At 40.3% G+C, this 20757-nt stretch overlaps 1 protein-coding gene across 2 annotated transcripts; it reads left to right on the plus strand.

Moving 5' to 3' along the window:
• Positions 1 to 494: 494 nt before the first annotated feature.
• LOC311056426 (myosin-4-like) lies at positions 495 to 15187 on the plus strand (the record flags this gene model as incomplete). Of its 2 annotated transcripts, none has more annotated exons than XM_084073026.1 (38): positions 495 to 695; positions 966 to 1109; positions 1389 to 1545; positions 1732 to 1759; positions 1958 to 2072; positions 2247 to 2339; positions 2476 to 2539; positions 2632 to 2730; positions 2849 to 2952; positions 3214 to 3352; positions 4672 to 4790; positions 4894 to 5043; positions 5145 to 5315; positions 5702 to 6020; positions 6155 to 6222; positions 6465 to 6552; positions 6645 to 6762; positions 6942 to 7065; positions 7234 to 7370; positions 7497 to 7752; positions 8014 to 8256; positions 8571 to 8747; positions 8873 to 9018; positions 9172 to 9262; positions 9411 to 9800; positions 10161 to 10287; positions 10377 to 10495; positions 10575 to 10771; positions 11111 to 11294; positions 11402 to 11567; positions 11658 to 11782; positions 12318 to 12626; positions 12716 to 12919; positions 13014 to 13139; positions 13811 to 13981; positions 14633 to 14737; positions 14841 to 14936; positions 15041 to 15187. In XM_084073026.1, 38 exons carry the CDS (start codon positions 495 to 497, stop codon positions 15185 to 15187), a joined length of 5817 nt encoding a protein of 1938 aa, XP_083929152.1. The 2 variants fall into 2 exon arrangements, with proteins under 2 accessions (XP_083929152.1, XP_083929153.1); XM_084073027.1 differs by having other exon boundaries at positions 5702 to 6008.
• Positions 15188 to 20757: the final 5570 nt, after the last annotated feature.

Here is a 20757-nt window from a genome sequence, read left to right on the forward strand (position 1 = left end):
TGAGGCCTGCCATGTCGGGACCCAAAGCTGTCTAAGCTGCCGTCCCTACAGCCGTCATTGCTTTTTAATGGACAGGCCTGAGGATTGCAATTGTAACCGTTTAAAAGTGACACAATATAGCTATACATAGCTGGTTGAAAATACAAAATGGACATACTTGACTTTCCCAAGGTGGCGTATAGGCCAGAATTGATCTCTGACCAAATATAGGAGAAGCTATCCAGCGACAGTGAATAAAGCCCAGCCATCTCTTATAAAAGCTGTCCAAGTCTTGTTAGACTGTGATATGTCTTTGGCATAGTGTTGAGACCAAAATCAATTAACATCAGTGATCAAACTTCTTGTCCTGCAGCACTCACGGTAAGCATCACATCATTATACCAGCTTCTCTTAAATATTTTCTGTTCAGCGCTATTCGATTATGATGATCATGATTAGTCCAGTAGATAAAATGTGTATGTCCTGAAATTGTGACATTCCTACAGCTATAGAAAATGAGTGATGCTGAGATGGAAATGTTTGGGGTGGCTGCCCCATACCTCCGCAAGTCAGAGCGGGAGAGGATTGCAGCACAAGTCAAGGCATTTGATGCCAAAACTGCTGTCTTTGTGGCTGATCCCAAACAGGAGTATGTGAAAGGAAAGATTAAGAGCCTAGATGGCTCCAAGATTACAGTTGAGACTGAGGATGGGAAGGTGAGTGTCTGTGCGTATACACTAATCGGTTTTCTAAAGCTCCCATTTGCTTTATTATTTGGGTTATGCTTACCATACCCGCACCAGCCATACAATAACACAGCTGATTGTAGATCAGTGAAAATAATGTCATCCTTTTCAATATCTAAATCAGATAACGTTTTCCTTTTTTCCAAATTTTAGCATTAGATTTTCATCCCATTTGCTGTTATCTTTCTTTTTTTCCAATATGATCTCATGATACAATCACCTTATTGTATAATGTTTCAGGTTGTTACAGTGAACCAGGATGATATCCGCCCAATGAACCCTCCAAAGTTTGACAAGATTGAGGACATGGCCATGTTGACCCATCTCCATGAGCCCGCTGTGCTGTTCAATCTGAAGGAACGCTATGCTGCTTGGATGATCTATGTGAGAACCAGCGCACGTCACGTCACATCACATCACATCACAACAAATTATTAATTGTACATTTCTTTCTCTTGTATTTTATTCACCTAGTTTCCCATATGGAGCTTACATAGTAATAATACCAAACAGATGAAATCATCAAATTTAAGGAGAGACAAATCATTCTGTGCTTACGTGATATTAACTCACGTAAGCACAGAAACCTATTTTCATATATCACTGCATACAAGCCCGTTTTACTATCTTATTTATGCATTTTGCCATTTCAAACCTTTGCAGACCTACTCTGGGCTGTTCTGTGTGACAGTGAACCCGTACAAGTGGCTCCCAGTCTACAACCCAGAGGTGGTGGCTGGGTATCGAGGCAAGAAGCGTCAGGAGGTCCCACCCCACATCTTCTCTATCTCTGACAATGGTTACCAGTATATGCTCACAGGTACTGAATGACCCAATGACATTCCCATCCTCAGTATTCAATGCTGTTGCAAAATAACTGCCATGTGATTATTGTTTAATTTTCATACTTGCATAAAAGCAGATTTTTCTTTTGCGTTCTATGCTATCAATCAAGTTACAATAAAACAATTGTACAATATCAAATGGCATGCTTTATTTTTAACAGATCGTGAGAACCAGTCCATCCTGATCACGTAAGTATACGGTTACATTTGCTGTTTAACAAAGAGTTTACTGAAACCCTATATAATCAGTTGACCGGAGCCCGCAATGTGTCCATACTATGCCCCCTCCTTTTCCCCCTCTAAACCAAATATAATTGCAAAAATTGCAGATCTACAAGCAAACAATGATCACCCATCTTATGATGTCTAATTAATATTTTTTAACAGTGGAGAATCTGGTGCTGGGAAGACTGTCAACACCAAGCGTGTCATCCAGTACTTTGCGACAATCGCAATGGCAGGTGGTGGCGACAAGAAAGAACAAATGTCTGGAAAAATAAAGGTATATCTATTGGAGACTTCAGCAAGAAGGAGCAAACAAGTGGAAAATTCAGGGTTCAGGACTATCTACGACCTGACAATCAGGAATAAGCATTAGCAAGATTGTTCCTTTAATGAAATCAGACAGAGTATGGCGAAAACATGTTTCAATAATTTTAGTTACATTTTTCTAAAGGGCACCCTGGAGGATCAAATCATCCAGGCCAACCCTCTGCTGGAAGCTTTTGGGAATGCCAAAACAGTGAGGAATGACAACTCTTCTCGCTTTGTAAGTTCATACACTACATGAGATATAATTATGATACATTTGATTATGGCATGTGACCTACTTGCATATCTTGCCTATTATAATAATAAGGGTAATAATAATAGAAATAATAATAATAGAAAGAATCCATCCCCAGGGTAAATTTATTCGCATCCACTTTGGAACAAAGGGAAAGCTGGCATCAGCTGATATTGAAACTTGTAAGTTTGTTTAAAGTTACATTATTACCTTTTCTGCTCTGTTGATTTTGAAGTGTTGCAATACGTATTACCGCTTTTCTTTCCATGTTTAGACCTTCTGGAAAAATCCAGGGTGACCTTTCAACTCAAAGCAGAGAGAAGCTATCACATCTTCTATCAGATCTTGTCAAACAAGAAGCCTGATTTAATTGGTAAATACAGTATATCTCAACAATGCAGACATTTTGAAAAGCAAAATGTAAGCTGTATACAGTATAAAGTAAAAAAAAAGAAACCTGAAAAAATACATATCTATTTTAACTTTTTCAGAGATGCTGCTGATAACCACTAATCCATATGATTACCCATTCATCAGCCAGGGGGAATTAACTGTGCTGAGCATCAATGACACAGAAGAACTAATGGCCACAGATGTGAGTTCAATACACTCAATGATAGGCTTGACATGCCATTGAAGGCTTTTAAGTGCATAATTGATGCATGGCCACTTATGTAGAGCATAAGGTTAATTTGTATTTAATTTAAATGTAATTTAATGTGAATCGTTTGGTTTTGTAATATCACCTAATGACTTAAGGTTTCACTTCTTTTATGTTTTACCATTTTTAGAAGCGAAATAATTTAGATACTGTAATAACTAATCCAATGGTTCAACCTCTATCTTTATTCCGTAGAGTGCCATTGATATCCTTGGTTTCAACACAGAGGAGAAGTTTGGCATCTACAAGTTGACTGGTGCTGTGATGCACAATGGAAACATGAAGTTCAAACAGAAACAGCGAGAGGAGCAGGCAGAGCCTGATGGCACTGAGGGTGAGTGGTCCCTGTTATAGACATGCCTTTGAAGTCGAAACTAACCATCTAATTGTCTCCGCCATGCCGAAAGGCCTGGTGAGAGAGTATGTTTTGTACCCCGTCCGTCCGTCCGTCCGTCCGTGTGTGTGTGTGTGTGTTTCATTCTGTCTGTGGACAGCTAATCTCCGGCACCATTGGCTTGATTGCAACAAAACTCTCCCTGGATGCCAATTTTCACATCTGTATTTTATAGCGCCACCAGGAGGCCGACTTATGTAAAACATTTGTTTTTATATTACTCCTTCAGATATTATCGAAATTTCACGCAAATTGGTATACATGATATCTATAGTCATGTGATCAAAGTGTGATCTGTTTGATTTTTCATATTCAATCCTGATTGGCTAAGATTGACATCTAAAGTTTGCAGGAGTGGCTCATTTTGAACAAAATGCCGCAAATCATGAACGCACTGTCCAATTGCGGTGAAACTTTGCACCCACATTCGCACTACGTTGACAAACAAATGCCACCCTTTTAACATTGCCCTATCATAGTGCCACCAGGAGGCCGATTTTTGCGAAACATTTTCTTTTATATTATTCCCACACATTCTGTCCAAACATCACGCAAATCGGTACACATTATCTCTATAGTCAAGTGATCAAGACAGATCCGTCCGATTTTTCATATTCCATCCTGATTGGCGAATTCCGAACATTAATGCTGGCCCACAATAACCTACCGGACCTGGCGGAGACCTGTGCTCCGAGGAGCACTTTTTTTTTAGTTTGTTGGATGGCTACATGCCTCTAGCTCACTGTTTCCCAAACAGTGGGTCGGGACCCATCTTTGGGTCGTGGACCAATTTTTACAGGTCACAAGTTTATGGGTCGCAAGTTTCCTCGTTTAAAAATCTAATAATGTATGTTGTTGGTATGAAGCCTCAGAGCATTTCTCAAATCTTAATAGTAAGTATGTTCTTTAGTATAGACAGATGTCAGGTTTGTTGTCTTCTTGTTATCCTAAATACTTTGTAATGACATACTTGTTTTCTTAGTTTGCACTAACCTTACATTTATAATAGGGTTAGGGTTAACCCTAACTGACCTTGCAAGTCTCTCTAAATAAGTCTGAGTTAAATGCTTAAATTGTAAATTGACCATGAATTATACTGGCTTGACCCCTGACCCTGCTGGTCTGCCATTTATGTACTGTAGTATTTTGTAATTTATGTTTTAACCAGGCCTAAAAGGAGTTAAATAGAGGTTTAATGACATTTAAATAGATTAAACAGTATAATATGACTTTTCACTGTGTTGTCCTATATCCAACAGTGGCAGATAAAGTCGCTTATCTCATGGGCCTAAACTCTTCTGATTTGCTGAAAGCCCTGTGCTACCCCAGAGTGAAGGTTGGCAATGAGTATGTCACTAAGGGGCAGACTGTCCAACAGGTATAGTATAAGTTTGATCTCCAAACGTGCTGCATACTGTAAGCTCATCACACCCAGCTTGCAACACTTACAATAAATCAATTGTCTCTTGGCTCATTTTCAGGTGAACAATTCAATGGGTGCACTGTCAAAGGCAGTGTATGAGAAACTATTCCTGTGGATGGTGACTAGGATTAACCAGCAGCTTGATACCAAACTACCGAGGCAGCATTTCATTGGTGTCCTGGATATAGCAGGGTTTGAGATTTTTGAGGCGAGAAGCTTGTTTTTCTATCTTTATAAATAAACAATAAACATTTCCAAATATTTATTGGCATTATAAACTAATGAATGGAATCATTATTTCTAATTCAGATGAACAGCCTGGAACAGCTGTGCATCAACTTCACAAATGAGAAACTGCAACAGTTTTTCAACCACCATATGTTTGTGTTGGAGCAAGAAGAATACAAGAAAGAGGGGATTGAATGGGAGTTCATTGACTTTGGCATGGACCTGGCTGCCTGCATTGAGCTTATTGAGAAGGTATACTATTATTATTATTATATTATATTATATTATTATATATTATCATGGACTTGGCTGCCTGCATTGAGCTTATTGAGAAGAACCTCTTAACTGTGAGCTCTACAAGCTCATAGTGTGTTGTGATGGGTCTCTTTGTGAGCTTGTAGATCGGCTATTTTGGAAAAGTTTTTTAAAGCCTATAATGACATGTCCAGAATAGGGTTGCCAGGGTTAACAAACAAAAGTATTCAGATGCATACATCTAAATCAAATCAGAAGCTGCATGCATATAGGCCTACTGTATGTTGCAAACTGTCTGTTTCCTCATAGAAAACTAAAATCCAGTACAAAGAGTAAATTAACAACGAATATATTCTTTGTCTGTTTATTTCAATTGTGTACAGCCAATGGGCATTTTCTCTATCCTCGAGGAGGAGTGTATGTTTCCTAAGGCGACCGACGGCTCCTTCAAGAACAAGCTGTATGATCAACACCTTGGCAAGAACAGCAACTTCCAGAAGCCCAAGCCCTCCAAAGGCAGGGCCGAGGCCCACTTCTCCCTGGTGCACTACGCTGGCACCGTGGACTACAATATCAGTGGCTGGCTCGAAAAGAACAAGGACCCGTTGAACGACACTGTGGTCCAGCTCTATCAGAAAGCTTCTGTGAAGCTGCTGGGTCAGCTGTTTGCCACCTACGCCGCTGCCGATGGTCAGTTCATATGTCACAACAACCACAACAAATCATTTGTGGTTCTTACAGATAAATACAAAAATCATATTAAGTGAATATTTGGCATAATAAACTACCCTGTACAATAATATCGGTCCATTAAAGCTTAGTTTCCCTTGCATTAGCAGATTCAAGCAAGAAAAGTGCCAGGCAAAAGGGTTCCTCATTCCAGACGGTTTCCGCACTTTTCAGGGTAATGAACATTTTATATGCTTTGGATCAGGCGTAAAATTAAAATAATTATAGAATCCAACACACAAAACGCAATGGGAAGGGTTATGTCAGGCTCAGCCACAATAGAAGGTTTCAGGTAAGATATAAGTGAGTTCAGGATTGGATAGGTAAGAAATAAGTGAGTATTGGTGAATATGACTCATATGTTTGAGTGCTCTGTATTAACATCATGTCCTGTGTTTTCGAAATCACCTCGTCCAGGAAAACCTCAACAAGCTAATGGCTAACCTCAGGTCCACACATCCACACTTTGTAAGATGTCTCATCCCAAATGAGACCAAAATACCAGGTAAAATAAAAATAACATTTCGACATTGCGATTTGACATTGCTAGTACACTGCAAAGTTTACCTGACCTGATAAAATCGACCGTCCACATAGGGTCCATGGATCACCATCTCGTTTTACACCAGCTACGCTGTAACGGTGTGCTGGAGGGTATCAGGATATGCAGGAAAGGATTTCCCAGCAGGATTCTCTATGGGGATTTTAAGCAGAGGTAAGCTAATATCTATTGAGATATCACTTGACAAGTGTCAGACAACACAAATTCAAACCACATTATTGTACTTTCTTAATTAGTGGTTCTCAACTCTGTTACTTGCAAACCACTGGCAGTTCTGGTAGGAAGTTAATTGCATGTACCTGGTATCCATGTCATAATATCCTCCCTTACAGATACAGGATTCTGAATGCCAGTGCAATTCCCGAAGGGCAGTTCATTGATAGCAAAAAGGCCTCAGAGAAACTGCTCTCCTCAATCGACGTGGATCATGCCCAGTATAAATTTGGATACACAAAGGTAATTTTAGTAAACTGCAGGCACATATTCACATGCTTGAGTATCAAGTTGTGAATGAAAAATGGAAGAATTCAATTGGGGCAGCTCTTTCAATTAACCACCTATCAACTCCAATTACTGTATGTGCAATGAGGTCGTGCTGAGGATCAATGTCTTTGCAATCTGTAGGTGTTCTTCAAAGCTGGACTTCTGGGTATTCTGGAGGAGATGAGAGATGAACGCCTGGCAGTGCTGATGACTCGAATCCAGGCTATATCCAGGGGTTATGTCACCAGGCTGAAGTTCAAGGAGATGTCAAAGAAAAGGTCTCTGAAAACTTGTCTGCAGTGCACATCTCAAATAATACATTTCTGAAATATATTTTTTTACATGTTTATTGAAGTTCAAAGAGCTTTAAAATCTAACCACCATTCCTTCATTATTTCCCGTAGGGAATCTATTTTCATCATTCAATACAACATCCGTTCATTCATGAATGTGAAGAACTGGCCTTGGATGAGGCTCTTCTTCAAGATAAAGCCGCTGTTACGATGTGCAGAGGCTGAAAAAGAGATGCAGAACATGAAAGAGCAGTTCTCACGAATGAAAGAGGAGTTCTTAAAATCTGAAGCCAGGCGGAAGGAATTGGAGGAGAAGATGGTGGCCCTTGTTCAAGAAAAAAATGACCTCTGTCTTCAAATTCAAGCAGTAGGCTAAAACACTCAATAAAGCTGTTGTTTGTTATTGTTTGCTATATTGTTATTTGTACTGTACAAAGGTAAGATGTTAAAGGAAAAGAGGGACATGTAATTATTACCACCACTACTACTCCAATTATTACTAATATTCCAATGAGATAATATTAACAATTAACAATATTTTCACAAAAATGTGTATATGTACAGTATATAAACAATCGCATTTTACTCTCTTTGATAATCCTGTACATATGCTCTTGTGTTTCAAAAGGAGCGAGAGAACCTCTGTGATGCTGAGGAGAGGTGTGAAGGCTTGATAAAGAGCAAGATACACCTTGAGGCCAAAGCAAAAGAGTTCTCTGAGAGAATTGAGGAAGAGGAAGAGATCAATGCCGAAATCACTGCGAAGAAGAGGAAGTTGGAGGATGAGTGTTCAGAGCTCAAAAAGGATATAGACGACCTGGAACTTACCATTGCCAAGGTGGAGAAGGAGAAATATGCCACAGAAAATAAGGTAATAAATAGAATTCAGTTCTCAAAAGGTATACCATAAAGGTACTATTCTATGGGAGCCAATATAACAAGACTGGTGAAATCTAACTGAAACAGCAAAGCTTTCCCTAAGGCCTGATTAGCTGCATGCACTATCTTGAATTACGGTTCAGTCAAAAATCTCTTATTGTCACAGTTGATATACAGTATATGTACAGCAGTTATTTGTCAAAAAAAATCTAATTTCCACAAAAGCCAGCCCCCATGTATGTTTGAGCACAGAATGGAAAAACAAATCGTGATGATCTTGTTTGATAGAAGTATTTTGTTGTATAGGTAAAGAACTTGGTAGAGGAGTTAATGACTCTTGAGGAAAGCCTGATGAAGTCCTCAAAGGAGACAAAAGCTTTGCAAGAGGTTCATCAGCAGACCTTAGATGACCTTCAGGTTGAAGAAGATAAAGTCAATACTCTAACCAAGACTAAAATCAAGCTAGAGCAACAGGTTGATGATGTAAGTATCTCAACTAAAAATGTACCAACAATGTTCTCAAATCTCTTGTGTGCTGTATGTTCAGATATATCCATACATTGTAATGATGCAATTACTGGCTTATATGAATTAACATCCTCGTACAGCTTGAAGGGTCACTGGAGCATGAGAAGAAGATACGTGCAGACTTAGAGAGATCCAAAAGAAAACTTGAGGGGGATCTCAAGATGTCCCAAGAAACCATCATGGACCTGGATAATGAAAGGCACCAAATGGAGGAGAGATTGAAAAAGTAAATAGTGCTAAATAGTGTTCTAAATCAACACCACTGACACTAAGTCATAACTTTACACATTTAGACAGTGGCGATACAGGTCATTTTTAAATATATATCAATATATCGCATGCAATGCATTTCACTTCTAAAATACTTACATCCTTTCAGAAAGGACTTTGAGCTCTGCAACCTGCAAAGTAAGATTGAGGATGAGCAAGCACTGAGCACTCAACTCCAAAAGAAAATGAAAGAGCTTCAGGTATTTGATTTTATTGTATGCCTCCTAAATCAACAGTACTTGCAGTAGTTATATTATGCAATTATTTACACATTATATATTCTTCCTAATATCTAATGTAATCGATAAATATTAAATAATACATAATACAGAATACAATTTGTTGTAGGCACGCATTGAGGAGCTAGAGGAGGAAATTGAGGCTGAGCGTTCTGCTCGGGCCAGAGTGGAGAAGCAGAGGTCTGATCTCTCCAGGGAACTTGAGGAGATCAGCGAGAGGTTGGAGGAGGCCGGTGGAGCCACTGCAGCTCAGATTGAGATGAACAAGAAGCGTGAAGCAGAGTTCCAGAGGCTGCGGCGAGATCTTGAAGAGTCCACGCTGCAGCATGAGTCCATCACTGCCACGCTACGCAAGAAGCAGGCCGACAGTGTGGCAGAGCTGAGTGAACAAATCGACAACCTTCAAAGAGTCAAGCAGAAACTTGATAAAGAAAAAAGTGAATTAAAGATGGAGGTTGATGATATGGCCATTAATGTAGAGACTGTTCTGAAAGGCAAGGTAAAGGAGCTCTAGAAAATATGTCTTGTTTGTCAATACTTACTTAAAGCAGCACTATGTATTTGGGGTATCTGTGATTGGCCAGTCTTCGCTTTGACTGGCAGTTCTGCCTTGGTGCCTTGGCAAATGCCAGGATGAAACTCATTGTCTCCCCTATACATAGTAATACAGTCAAGCCCCTAGCAGGGACCCCCCTGAGTCTATACATTTATAGATTATAATTGTGTGGGACATAATATGCTATATAGTTGTAAAAAGTAATAGTTGTTTCTTCCTTAGAAATTAAATATTTTCCAAATGTTTCAAATACCAGTTATACCAGTAAATCATTTGGCTTACAATCCATATTACACATTTTAGGCTAACCTGGAGAAACTGTGCAGAAGCCTGGAAGACCAAAGCAGTGAAAATAAGGCCAAGTCAGACGAGGTCCAGAAGTCTTTGAGTGATTTTACTGCACTCAATGCTCGTCTACAGACAGAAAATGGTAAGATTAGAGTCCCTGATTTAAGAAGATGAAAGACAAATAAACAGACTTGCCTTGGATTCAGTGTGTTACTTCTGCATCCTGAACAGCTGAACTCTCACGACAACTAGAGGAGAAGGAGATCACTCTTTCCCAGTTGAACAGAGTGAAATCCGCCAGCAGTCAGCAAATTGAAGAGTTGAAGAGACAATTGGATGAGGAGATTAAGGTGCGACAAATACAAAATAGTCGATGCTTTGACAGATATGGAAAAAAAAGACATTTACTTTTATTGTAAATCATTTCAGGCAAAGAATGCCCTAGCTCACGGTTTGCATTCAGCACGTCATGACTGTGAGCTCTTAAGAGAACAGTATGAGGAGGAACAGGAGGCTAAAGCAGAGCTGCAGCGCTGCATGTCCAAGGCCAACAGTGATGTGGCTCAGTGGAGAACCAAGTATGAGACTGATGCCATTCAGCGCACTGAGGAGCTTGAGGAGGCCAAGTAAGAATTACACAGCAGATATATATCATGGGCAAGACCTGCTACTGCCTAACAGGAAGAATCGCCCACGGAAGTTACGTTGATGCTTTGCTGTTTGACGTTCCCAGTGCATGCAACCTGTGTTGTGATTGGTTGAAATAGACAGTTTCTGGGGGAAGTGTATACAACAGAAGTCCCGCCTTATAGATACGCTCTGCATTAGGTCGTTACCAGGCTTTTCTCCTTGGAGATGAGAAAAGGCTCAGTCAGAACACATCATACTGTATACAAACAGTCAGGATTTAATTGTGTAAGATTGGACATGCTATTCCATCATTAATTGTCGTCGTTGTTTCAAAGGAAGAAGTTGGCGCAGCGACTGCAAGACTCTGAGGAGATGACCGAGGCAGGAAGTGCCAAATGTGCGTCACTGGAAAAGACCAAGCAGAGGCTGCAGTCTGAAGTGGAGGATCTCATGGTTGATTTAGAGAGGTCAAATGCAGCCAATGCCACCTTGGACAAGAAACAGAGGAACTTTGACATGGTTGTTCTATTTTCATTCTAGCACTAAATTGATTTTCTACAGCGTCACACTTTTTCTACATCATAATTTTGAGATAATAACACGTGTCGGCAATTCCCAAAATGTAGGTGCTTGCTGAATGGAAGCAAAAGTATGAGGAGAGTCAATCCGATCTGGAAGTCTCTCAGAGAGAGTCCAGGGCACTGAGCACTGAACTCTTCAGGCTGAAGAATTCCTATGAAGAGGCTCTGGACCACCTGGAGACCATGAAAAAAGAGAACAAGAATCTTCAACGTGGGTTTTCTGGAAACAAATAGTTGGTTTGGTGTCACAAAGCACATTTGGCTATGTTTAATCTAAAAATAACATATTGTTAATTTTCAGAGGAGATAACAGACATCACCGACCAAGTAGGGCAATCTGCGAAAAGCATCCATGAACTGGAGAAAGCTGCGAAGCAAGCTGAACAGGACAAGAGGGACACCCAGTTAGCTCTTGAGGAAGTGGAGGTATGTTTTTGCCAATGTAAACACCGTAGTTTTAATTTAACCCTAATAATTTAGACATTTGGGTCAATTTTGGGTCCAAACAATCATATTGACAAGTTTTGCGAATGACACAGCAGTGGTGGGACTAATCTCCGTGGTGAAGTCTGCTCAGAAAATCATTGGAAGCAGCCTACCTGCCATCAGTGACATTTACAGCAGCAGGTGCCGGAAAAAGGCTACCAGTATCATGAAAGATGCCACCCACCCTGCACACTTTGGGCAGGAGGCTGCGTAGTATTAAGGCCAGTACCACCAGGTTAAATAATAGCTTCTTCCCTTCCATTATGAACTATAGACCTTGAACTACTCATGAACTGAACTTAACTGTTTTTTAAAAATGATGTTTTTTAATGCTGCTGCTTTTAATACAGTTGTATATAATACTATTGCACGTTTTTTAGTGGGCACATGCAATTTTAGTGGGTAAGTGCAATTGCGGGGTTTAAGTGGTTAAACTCTGAGTTCAAAGGACTGACCATGTCTTTGCTTTCTATAGTCCTCTCTGGAACACGAGGAGGCCAAACTGCTGCACCTTCAACTGGAGCTGAACCAGATCAAGTCTGAAGTGGACAGAAAGGTGGCAGAAAAGGATGAGGAAATTGATCAGCTCAAGAGGAACCACCAGAGAACCGTGGACACTTTGCAGAGTACTCTGGAAGCTGAGACGCGCAGTAGAAACGATGCCGTCCGCGTCAAGAAAAAGATGGAGGGTGACCTGAATGAGATGGAGATCCAGCTGGGCCATGCTAACCGCCAGGCAGCCGACGCAACCAAACAGCTCAGAATCCTCCAGGGATCCTACAAGGTTTGTGGGGAGGTAGATCATTCACCAGTCCATTATGAAGTATGTCTGCAGGCGTGAAATTCGTTAACTATGTTTTTTTTGTGTCTCAGGATATGCAGGTCCATTTTGATGAAGCCCTCCATAGTCAGGAGGATCTAAAGGAACAACTGGCCATTGTAGAGCGCCGCAATGCTCTGCTGTTGGCTGAGATTGATGAGATGAGGTCTACACAGGAGCAGGCTGAGAGGTGCCGCAAGCTGGCCGAACAAGAATTGGTGGATGTCAGTGAGAGAGTTCAGCTGTTGCACTCTCAGGTAAGAAACAATGACAAACATTGATTTTGCATCCAGACCACTCAAACCTTTAATTAATGCTTGTTACATTTACTTCTCCCCCTCAACTGAACAGAATTCCAGCCTCCTAAACGCTAAGAAGAAGATGGAATCTGACATAGCCCAACTACAATCTGAGATGGAGGACACTATTCTAGAAGCAAGAAATGCAGATGAGAAGGCCAAAAAAGCCATCATGGATGTAAATCTAGACCATTACTTAGACAATTACTTTATTTATGTTATTTGTTAGCCCCCATAACAGTGGGGCTCTAAGGATGCCAATGTTTGTTGGTTGATTGGTCCAACACTTGGTCCCAAACAAGATATCTGGAAAACCATGGAATTTGCTATGTACCTTCATGCTCCTCAAGAGGATAACCCCTACTGATTTTGGTCGTCCTATTACCTTTCCTCTAGCTCCACCCCTAGGCCAAAATGTCCACTTTCACCCAAGACATTTCAAAATTCAATGGGTGGATTAACATGAAACTTGTACACATACATAATCCCTGAAGATCAACCCTAACCATTGAGTGACCCCATACCTTTCCTGTGGTGCCACTGTCAGGCCAAAATGTCAACTTTGCACACAAGGTATCTCATATAGTAGCACAGCCTAGGTCTAGGGACTGCTAGTGGGACTTGTAAACTCTTAACAGTCTTGTTTGTGTGTGTGTGTGTGTGTGTGTGTGTGTGTGTGTGTGTGTGTGTGTGTGTGTGTGTGTGTGTGTGTGTGTGTGTGTGTGTGTGTGTGTGTGTGTGTGTGCGCGTGCGTGCGTGCGTGCGTGTGTGTGCGTGCGTGTTTCTGTTAGCGATAAGTCCTCATGAAGTTCACTTAAAAAGTAAATTTTTAAATGTTGCTCTCTGCAGGCTGCCATGATGGCTGAGGAGCTGAAGAAGGAGCAGGACACCAGTGCTCATATGGAGAGGATGAAGAAGAACCTGGAGGCCACAGTGAAGGACCTGCAGCAACGGCTGGACGAAGCAGAGCAGATTGCTCTGAAAGGAGGAAGGAAGGAACTGCAGAAAATGGAAGCCAGGGTATGAATCATTAGGATAAAAATACATTCATTTTATATTGTAATGGGGGCGCCTGTGTGGCACAGGGGTAAAGTACCTGGCTACAACCGTAGAGACTGGGGTTTGATTCCTTCACAATGCCTAGCTTGGCCAGGCAATCCAGCGAACACAATTGGACGTGTTTGTGGGTGGGAAGCCAGCAGGTGAGGGTGATGCTCCGTCGCTGTTTGGCAACTCTTACAGGTTGGTTGGGGTACCTATTCAGCAGGGGGTGGAATTGGGAGGGACAGCGAGTTCCTCTGAATGGACCTATCTTGGGCTCTGCCTTACCCCTTATACCTAAGCTTATTAGCAATTTATTTTTATTTTTATTAAAAACATTTTAAAATAGTTCAACTAGCCGATCTACATCGACAAGTTGTGAAAAATGGCAAAGATGTTTAGGGATAAGGTAAGGCGGTGCCCAAGATAGGACCCAATGGTTATGTCCTCCCGGTGAAACTCCTCACTGTCAGGTGAAAAGAAGCGGCTAGTGACTCACTGTGTATTGTCACACACTCCGCAGACCAGAGGGTTGGCAATGGCAGAGACTAGGAGAAAACGAAAAAATAAACAGTTGCTGAAATGTTTTTATTTAACATAAAAACACATTTTAAGCTTTGTGTATTTCAGATCCGTGAGTTGGAAAATGAAATGGAGGCAGAACAAAAACGAAGTGGGGAGGCCATGAAAGGTGTACGGAAATATGAAAGGAAAATCAAAGAGCTCACTTATCAGGTATGTCAGAAATGTGGTTGCTTGATGCTGAGCCTATACAGTATATGACAGGAGTGAGAGTAACGAAAGGGAATGAGTAATGAGTTTGTGTTCACTGTTCAAGAATGAAGAAGAAAAGAAGAATGTGGCAAGACTCCAAGACTTGGTCAACAAACTGCAGTTGAAAGTGAAAGCATTTAAGCGGCAGTGTGAGGAGGTGGTGAGTAAATCACATATGCCTCTTTGGCTTGTTATAGATTGAGAAAGAGCTTCTTCAGTAGTCAATTTTTTTTTCCTGAACTCACCGCATTCTGTGACACACAGGAGGAGCAAACCAGCACCAATTTGGCTAAATTCCGGAAGGTGCAACATGAGCTTGAGGAGGCTGAAGAACGAGCTGACATCGCCGAAACTCAAGTCAATAAATTACGAGCAAAAAGTCGTGATATTGGTGGTAAAGGAGAGGAGTAGAGATCTGCATTGTTGTTGGGTGAAATCACCCCTTAGGAAACATATATCAAGTGATCAGCTATAGGATTTATAATAAATATATAAAAAGTCAGTTATTGTAAGTTCATGGGACGGAGCAAGAGTAAATCATAGACAAACTGTGACATTGTTACAGTGATATAGAAGTTGGGATGTACAGTAGCTTAGTAGAAAAATAAAGCTATAGAAAAAACTATGTGTCATGGTTTCGTTAATGTAGCATTTTTTGTATGTTGAGTGTTTGAACACGTGTTTAGATATAAGACTTATAAAGTAGCTTTGGACGCAAAGTAATTACAGAAATTACAGAAAAGTATTTCAGAAATAGTGTCTATATACAGTAATACAATTGAAATGAATGAATGAATGATCAAATATGAATAATAAATGTAATGAAAATAATGAAAAGGGTGAACAAGAATACCTACTATTATATCTTAGTGACTGCAGTAGCAATGGAAGTCCACAGGATGGAGACACTTCATATGTAAACAAAGAGCATAGATATGGATGTAATAAACTGGATTACAAAGCCTTGAGGAAAGTATGTTTCTCTCTCTGATGTACATGTTAAGCAGCATTTTGTACCAGCTAACAATGAACACCAAAACAGTACCTATAAGACAACTATTAAAACATCAATATCAATACTGTATAAAAGAAACAGATATTTGAAAAACTTCAGTTGCTTACCATAACTTCTTCATACATATACATCAGCCACATCTTATAATAATCTATCTCCCTACATACGCTAGTACAGTAATACACATAACTGAGATCTGTAAGAGAGACAATTAGGCCTACCCTAATTTACCAGTAAGACAACACAGACAAATTAAGTTATTTGGGCACCTGGACACATAAAAGTAAAAGAGCAACAAACTAATATTACTTACTATTCATCCTGATACAACTGAATGTATTTAGAGTGTTAGTAGGCCTACAAAGCATCAGCTCAATTCACCATGATTAGACTACCACAACGCTCGTGTCACTTAGGAAGGTTTATCTACTCACCGGATAACCTGTTCAAATACATCAGCAGTCACCATACAATCGAAACGGAAACGCCAAAGCCAAAAATAAAAACATTACAGCCGTAGTCTCATCTGAACCTGAAGACTATCATTGCATTTGGATTGCAGAAAGGAAAGCCTATGATTTATAATAGACCTTATCAAAGTCCACCTTTTCCGTTGGGCCGCATTAAATGGCAGCAGCTGGTATGTACATGACATTTCCAGAAATCCCTGTAAGTAAAGGGATATAATGGCCTACCTCCTGCACATGTGTGACTTTCAGGGTAAGGTCACATTGGAGCTGGGAACAAGTGTTTCCAGCTCCAATGCTTCCGAGGCTTTTGGACTTAAGAAACAGCATTCTGAGCAAGGTTTAGAATGTTTCATTCGTTTTTGTTTTTATTTCGTTTGACTTCATGTTTTCAATTCGTTTTAATTCATTTTTTAAAGCGTGTTTACTAGTTTAGTTTAGTTCAAAAAGATCAGAAAAACGGTGAAAATAGCATATCTACAAGGAACTTGTCACATCGCTATGGCTATTTTTTTTTATATGTGCCCATACATTTTTGTAAAAACCCTAGTACAAAAATCCTATAGGATCTTTTGACTAGGGGAAGGGGAAAAAAAGGTATTAAACACATTTTGTAACATATTCAACATTACATAATTATAGTCTGGTGGTGTACTAGCTCCACTACCTTTAAACTGATGTGATATCAAACAAGGGTTCCGGTCTGTCCAGGGCTCTAAGAATTTGTAAAACATGTCCCCCAGTTCATTGCCAATGCTAACTGCAGTCACTGGCACAGAATCCACTACCCAGGCCAGTTATCCTACAAAGCCACAGTTACAGACCTAAAAAAAAACCTCTTCACAGCTCAGACTCAGAGCATAATGTATCTTTACATTTATCACTGACATTTATTTATGTCATAAAAATATCGACTTTGAGAACCTCTCAAGCTTCTTCAAAAAAGCTGTCTGAGGAGAGGTCCTGTGCATGACCTCAGAATATAGTCAGCGTGAGGCCTTTAGGAGGGCCATTCAAGCAAGCCGCTAAGGGAGCCTGCAGTACCACCACGGGCCAAGACACCATCACACCAGAATGAAATGTTTGGAGCGGGGGAGTCTGGTGCAACGCACAGGTCCTGGACCTGGTGAGACGGAGGAGGAGCCCGGCCAGGAGGCCATCCACAGAGCCTAGCCCCTCCACGTACCAGCAATTCCTCTCCCCATTCCTGGCAGAGTAGTTTCGGACAAGCGTATTGAGTGGCCCTGTCTTTCCCTATTTAGGACTGACCGTGGATAGCTACCTGGGACGTAAGTCGGGGCTTGATCAACCCTGGCTGGGTCACCTGGGCGAGGGTGTATGTTGCGAGACCCGAAACATCCTATGACCCCAGGCTACAACACTGATGATACGTCCCAGGTGCATCCATGTGATGTTTTTTCGTTATAGCTGTCACTAAGGAGACAGCAACTAATATGGGAAAAGGTCATCGGAGTTGAAGCGCTCATTGTACTGTGTTGTCTACATTTCCTTGTAATTGAGCGTAACACATATTACACCTTCCTGCTGAAGATTAAGTTATGGTGTGATATGTTTTCAAGCTGACACTCTGTTAACACATTAGTTCAATCACACTGTGGTTCACACTCCACTTCCCCTACATGCAATGAGAGATGAGATTTCTGACAGCCTTGTGCTTTAAATTCTAAATGAAGTGAGTCATGTGCTGAAATACCACAAGATGGCGGTGTGCAGTGGCTCACCAGAGAACATTGGTGGAAAAAGTACCCCAAAAAAAAGTACTAAAGTAAAAGTATCAATACTGCAATGTAGAAATACTCTGTTACAAGTTCAAGTCTGGTATTCAAAATCTACGTGAGTAAAGAAAAAAAACTGCCAAGTATTGGCATCAAAATACTACTTAAAGTACAAAAGTAATTGTGCAGAATGTAAAAATACCCCAAAAATATACAAAAAAGGACAGTACTTGAATAAATGTAGTTACTTTACCAGGTTCAAATGCAACCTTGCATCTCACTCCTCTTTCTCTTTTGTTTCCTGACTCTCTACACTGATCTGACGTAAAAATACAAAATGCCAAAAATAAATCTTTAAGAAAAGAAAAATGCCACAAGATGTTCAAACAACTTTACATATGGGACAGTGGAAGTAGCCAGTTAATTTGTGAAGGAGTCAGATAACTAGGCTATTTTAACAACATATCTGTTCTATCACTATCAGTTTTATTTCATTTCAGACAAGTCATTTGCAGAGTTCCTTGCATCTGGAAACAGTAAACACAGATAGGTAGCTACCTCTGTGGGTCTAGGTCTAGAAATATATATGGAAGCTTTATACTTTTTACCTATTTTAATCATACTAATATTCATGCAATATTAGAAATAATATTGAAAGATAAGTGCACTAATTGCTCTAATTTATACTCTACGTACAACAAAATAACTTTTAAAACAAGGCAAAAAAGGATATTGAAAAAAAAAGTTTTTATCATATGTAATAAAAAAAAAAGTGCAATTAACTATACTAAACTAAACAAACTTTCAAGTAAAAGATGTGATGCGTCGTCAACGTTAATCTGCCAAAGAAGCAGCAGCAATAGCAAACCTCTGGATCATTCCACATCTACAGTATCTTTACAATGAACAGTTGGCTGGGCACAGGTTTAACTATAAATGACACACACAGAGGCTCTCTGTGTCTGTTCCAGATCAACACCATTCAAGAGTTAGACATTATGGCAAAAGAACCTTGACAGTGACATATGGAGGAGAAGCAGAGCTCCCCTAAAGACCCACTGGAGCCTTACATCTGCTGACTGCTGGCGGAAGCAACAAGCAGAGATGGATTTCTGGGATGTCAACCCTAGCCCCGGGACACAACAAGAACACTAAGTTGACAGTTGAGATGGGGGGATTATATTGCATTGAATTTAAGATTGTCATTCTTCAACGATGGAGGGCTTTCTAAACGTTTGCAACATTCTAAGCAGTGCAGACACAGTTTTGTTATGAGATGTTATGTTCACCTATCTCGTGGATTGTTTCTAAAATGTATGGTTGTGTCAATAAAATGTACTTTAATAAATGGGGATTTTCTCCTTTTGTTGATAGTAGCCTACAGTGAAGATTAAACAGGAAACAGGGTGAGAGAGTAGAGGACTGGCATGCAGCAAATGGTCCCCCCCACCGGGAACCGAACGGGAAATCGCTGTCAGGCATCATTGTGAACCATCATGTGTGACACGCCTTAATCACTCAGTTATCTGCGGACCAATAAAATGTACTTTTAACCATCTCAGACAGCGAGTTTTCAACCACTTAAACCCCTTAATAATACTAATATTTAGTTGATTGGTGTCGGTGCTCTCTAGGCACCCTGGGTAAAGCCGTCATTTAATGATTTCAAAATTAATAAAGCAACAGAAATGACTTGTGCAAGAAGAATAGCTGCATTCTGCAACCAAATTGTGTTTTACTGGAAGTATCTCTTAAAATGTTGTATTTAATTCCTTAGTTCAGCCAAAAAAGTATTACTTTGGTTTATGCCAGCACTAACATCCTTCTTGAGCTAAGTCAGTAAATCTTGAGCAAGACGCCTTGGACAGGATGGCAGGTGCTCCTTCTAGTACAGGATGAGCTGTGTAGATCAAGAAGGATCTCAGAGCCATAAAGGGTGAATGAGGTATCATATTTGTTTCCACCCATAAATATGCACAATGACAGTTTCCCCCTGTAAACACACACACACACACACACACACACACACACACACACACACACACACACACACACACACACACACACACACACACACACACACACACACACACACACACACACACACACACACACACACACACACACACAAAGTTAAAGTGCCTTAAATGTGTATCTTTAATTAGGAAATTAGACCATGGATTACCGTATATGAGTTAGCTAACACCAATACTTCACAGGACGGAAGGCATGTAAAAATAGTGCTTGGGGATAATCACCTGTTGCCGGTGACATATTCTTATCACCACTTGAAGATCCTCTGCCAAAAGTGCCATGCAGAAATTGCTAATGTGACTTGATTGGGATTTGAATGGAATTACAATTCCAAATATGGACTGTGCCTTTTGCTTGACCAGCACATTCATCTGTATAAAAGGAGCTCTACCTCTCTACTGTGGTCATTAGGAGGACTGTCATTGACTAAAACAGTGGTAAGATCTTCCATCTGAACTCAAGCAAGTATCCATTAAATACAGCTGCTGGGCATCTGATGTGCTCTCTATAAACTTCATGGGACTGTTTGTGCTTCCTTTGCAGTACTGAAGAACATTCAACCAAGTTGATTCTATTGGGTCAGCTGAACACGGTAAGGCATAAAATGTGGTTAGCATGATGGATCACATATTTTTTTAAAGCTTGATGGATGATTCATAACAGACTGAACTCAAGTGGAATGTGTTTTTTGTGTTGTTTTTCTCTGGGTAAATTAGTGAGCTAATCACA

This window comes from Gymnoscopelus microlampas (genome assembly GCF_963454915.1).
Source record: "Gymnoscopelus microlampas genome assembly, chromosome: 11".
Lineage (NCBI taxonomy): Eukaryota > Metazoa > Chordata > Actinopteri > Myctophiformes > Myctophidae > Gymnoscopelus > Gymnoscopelus microlampas.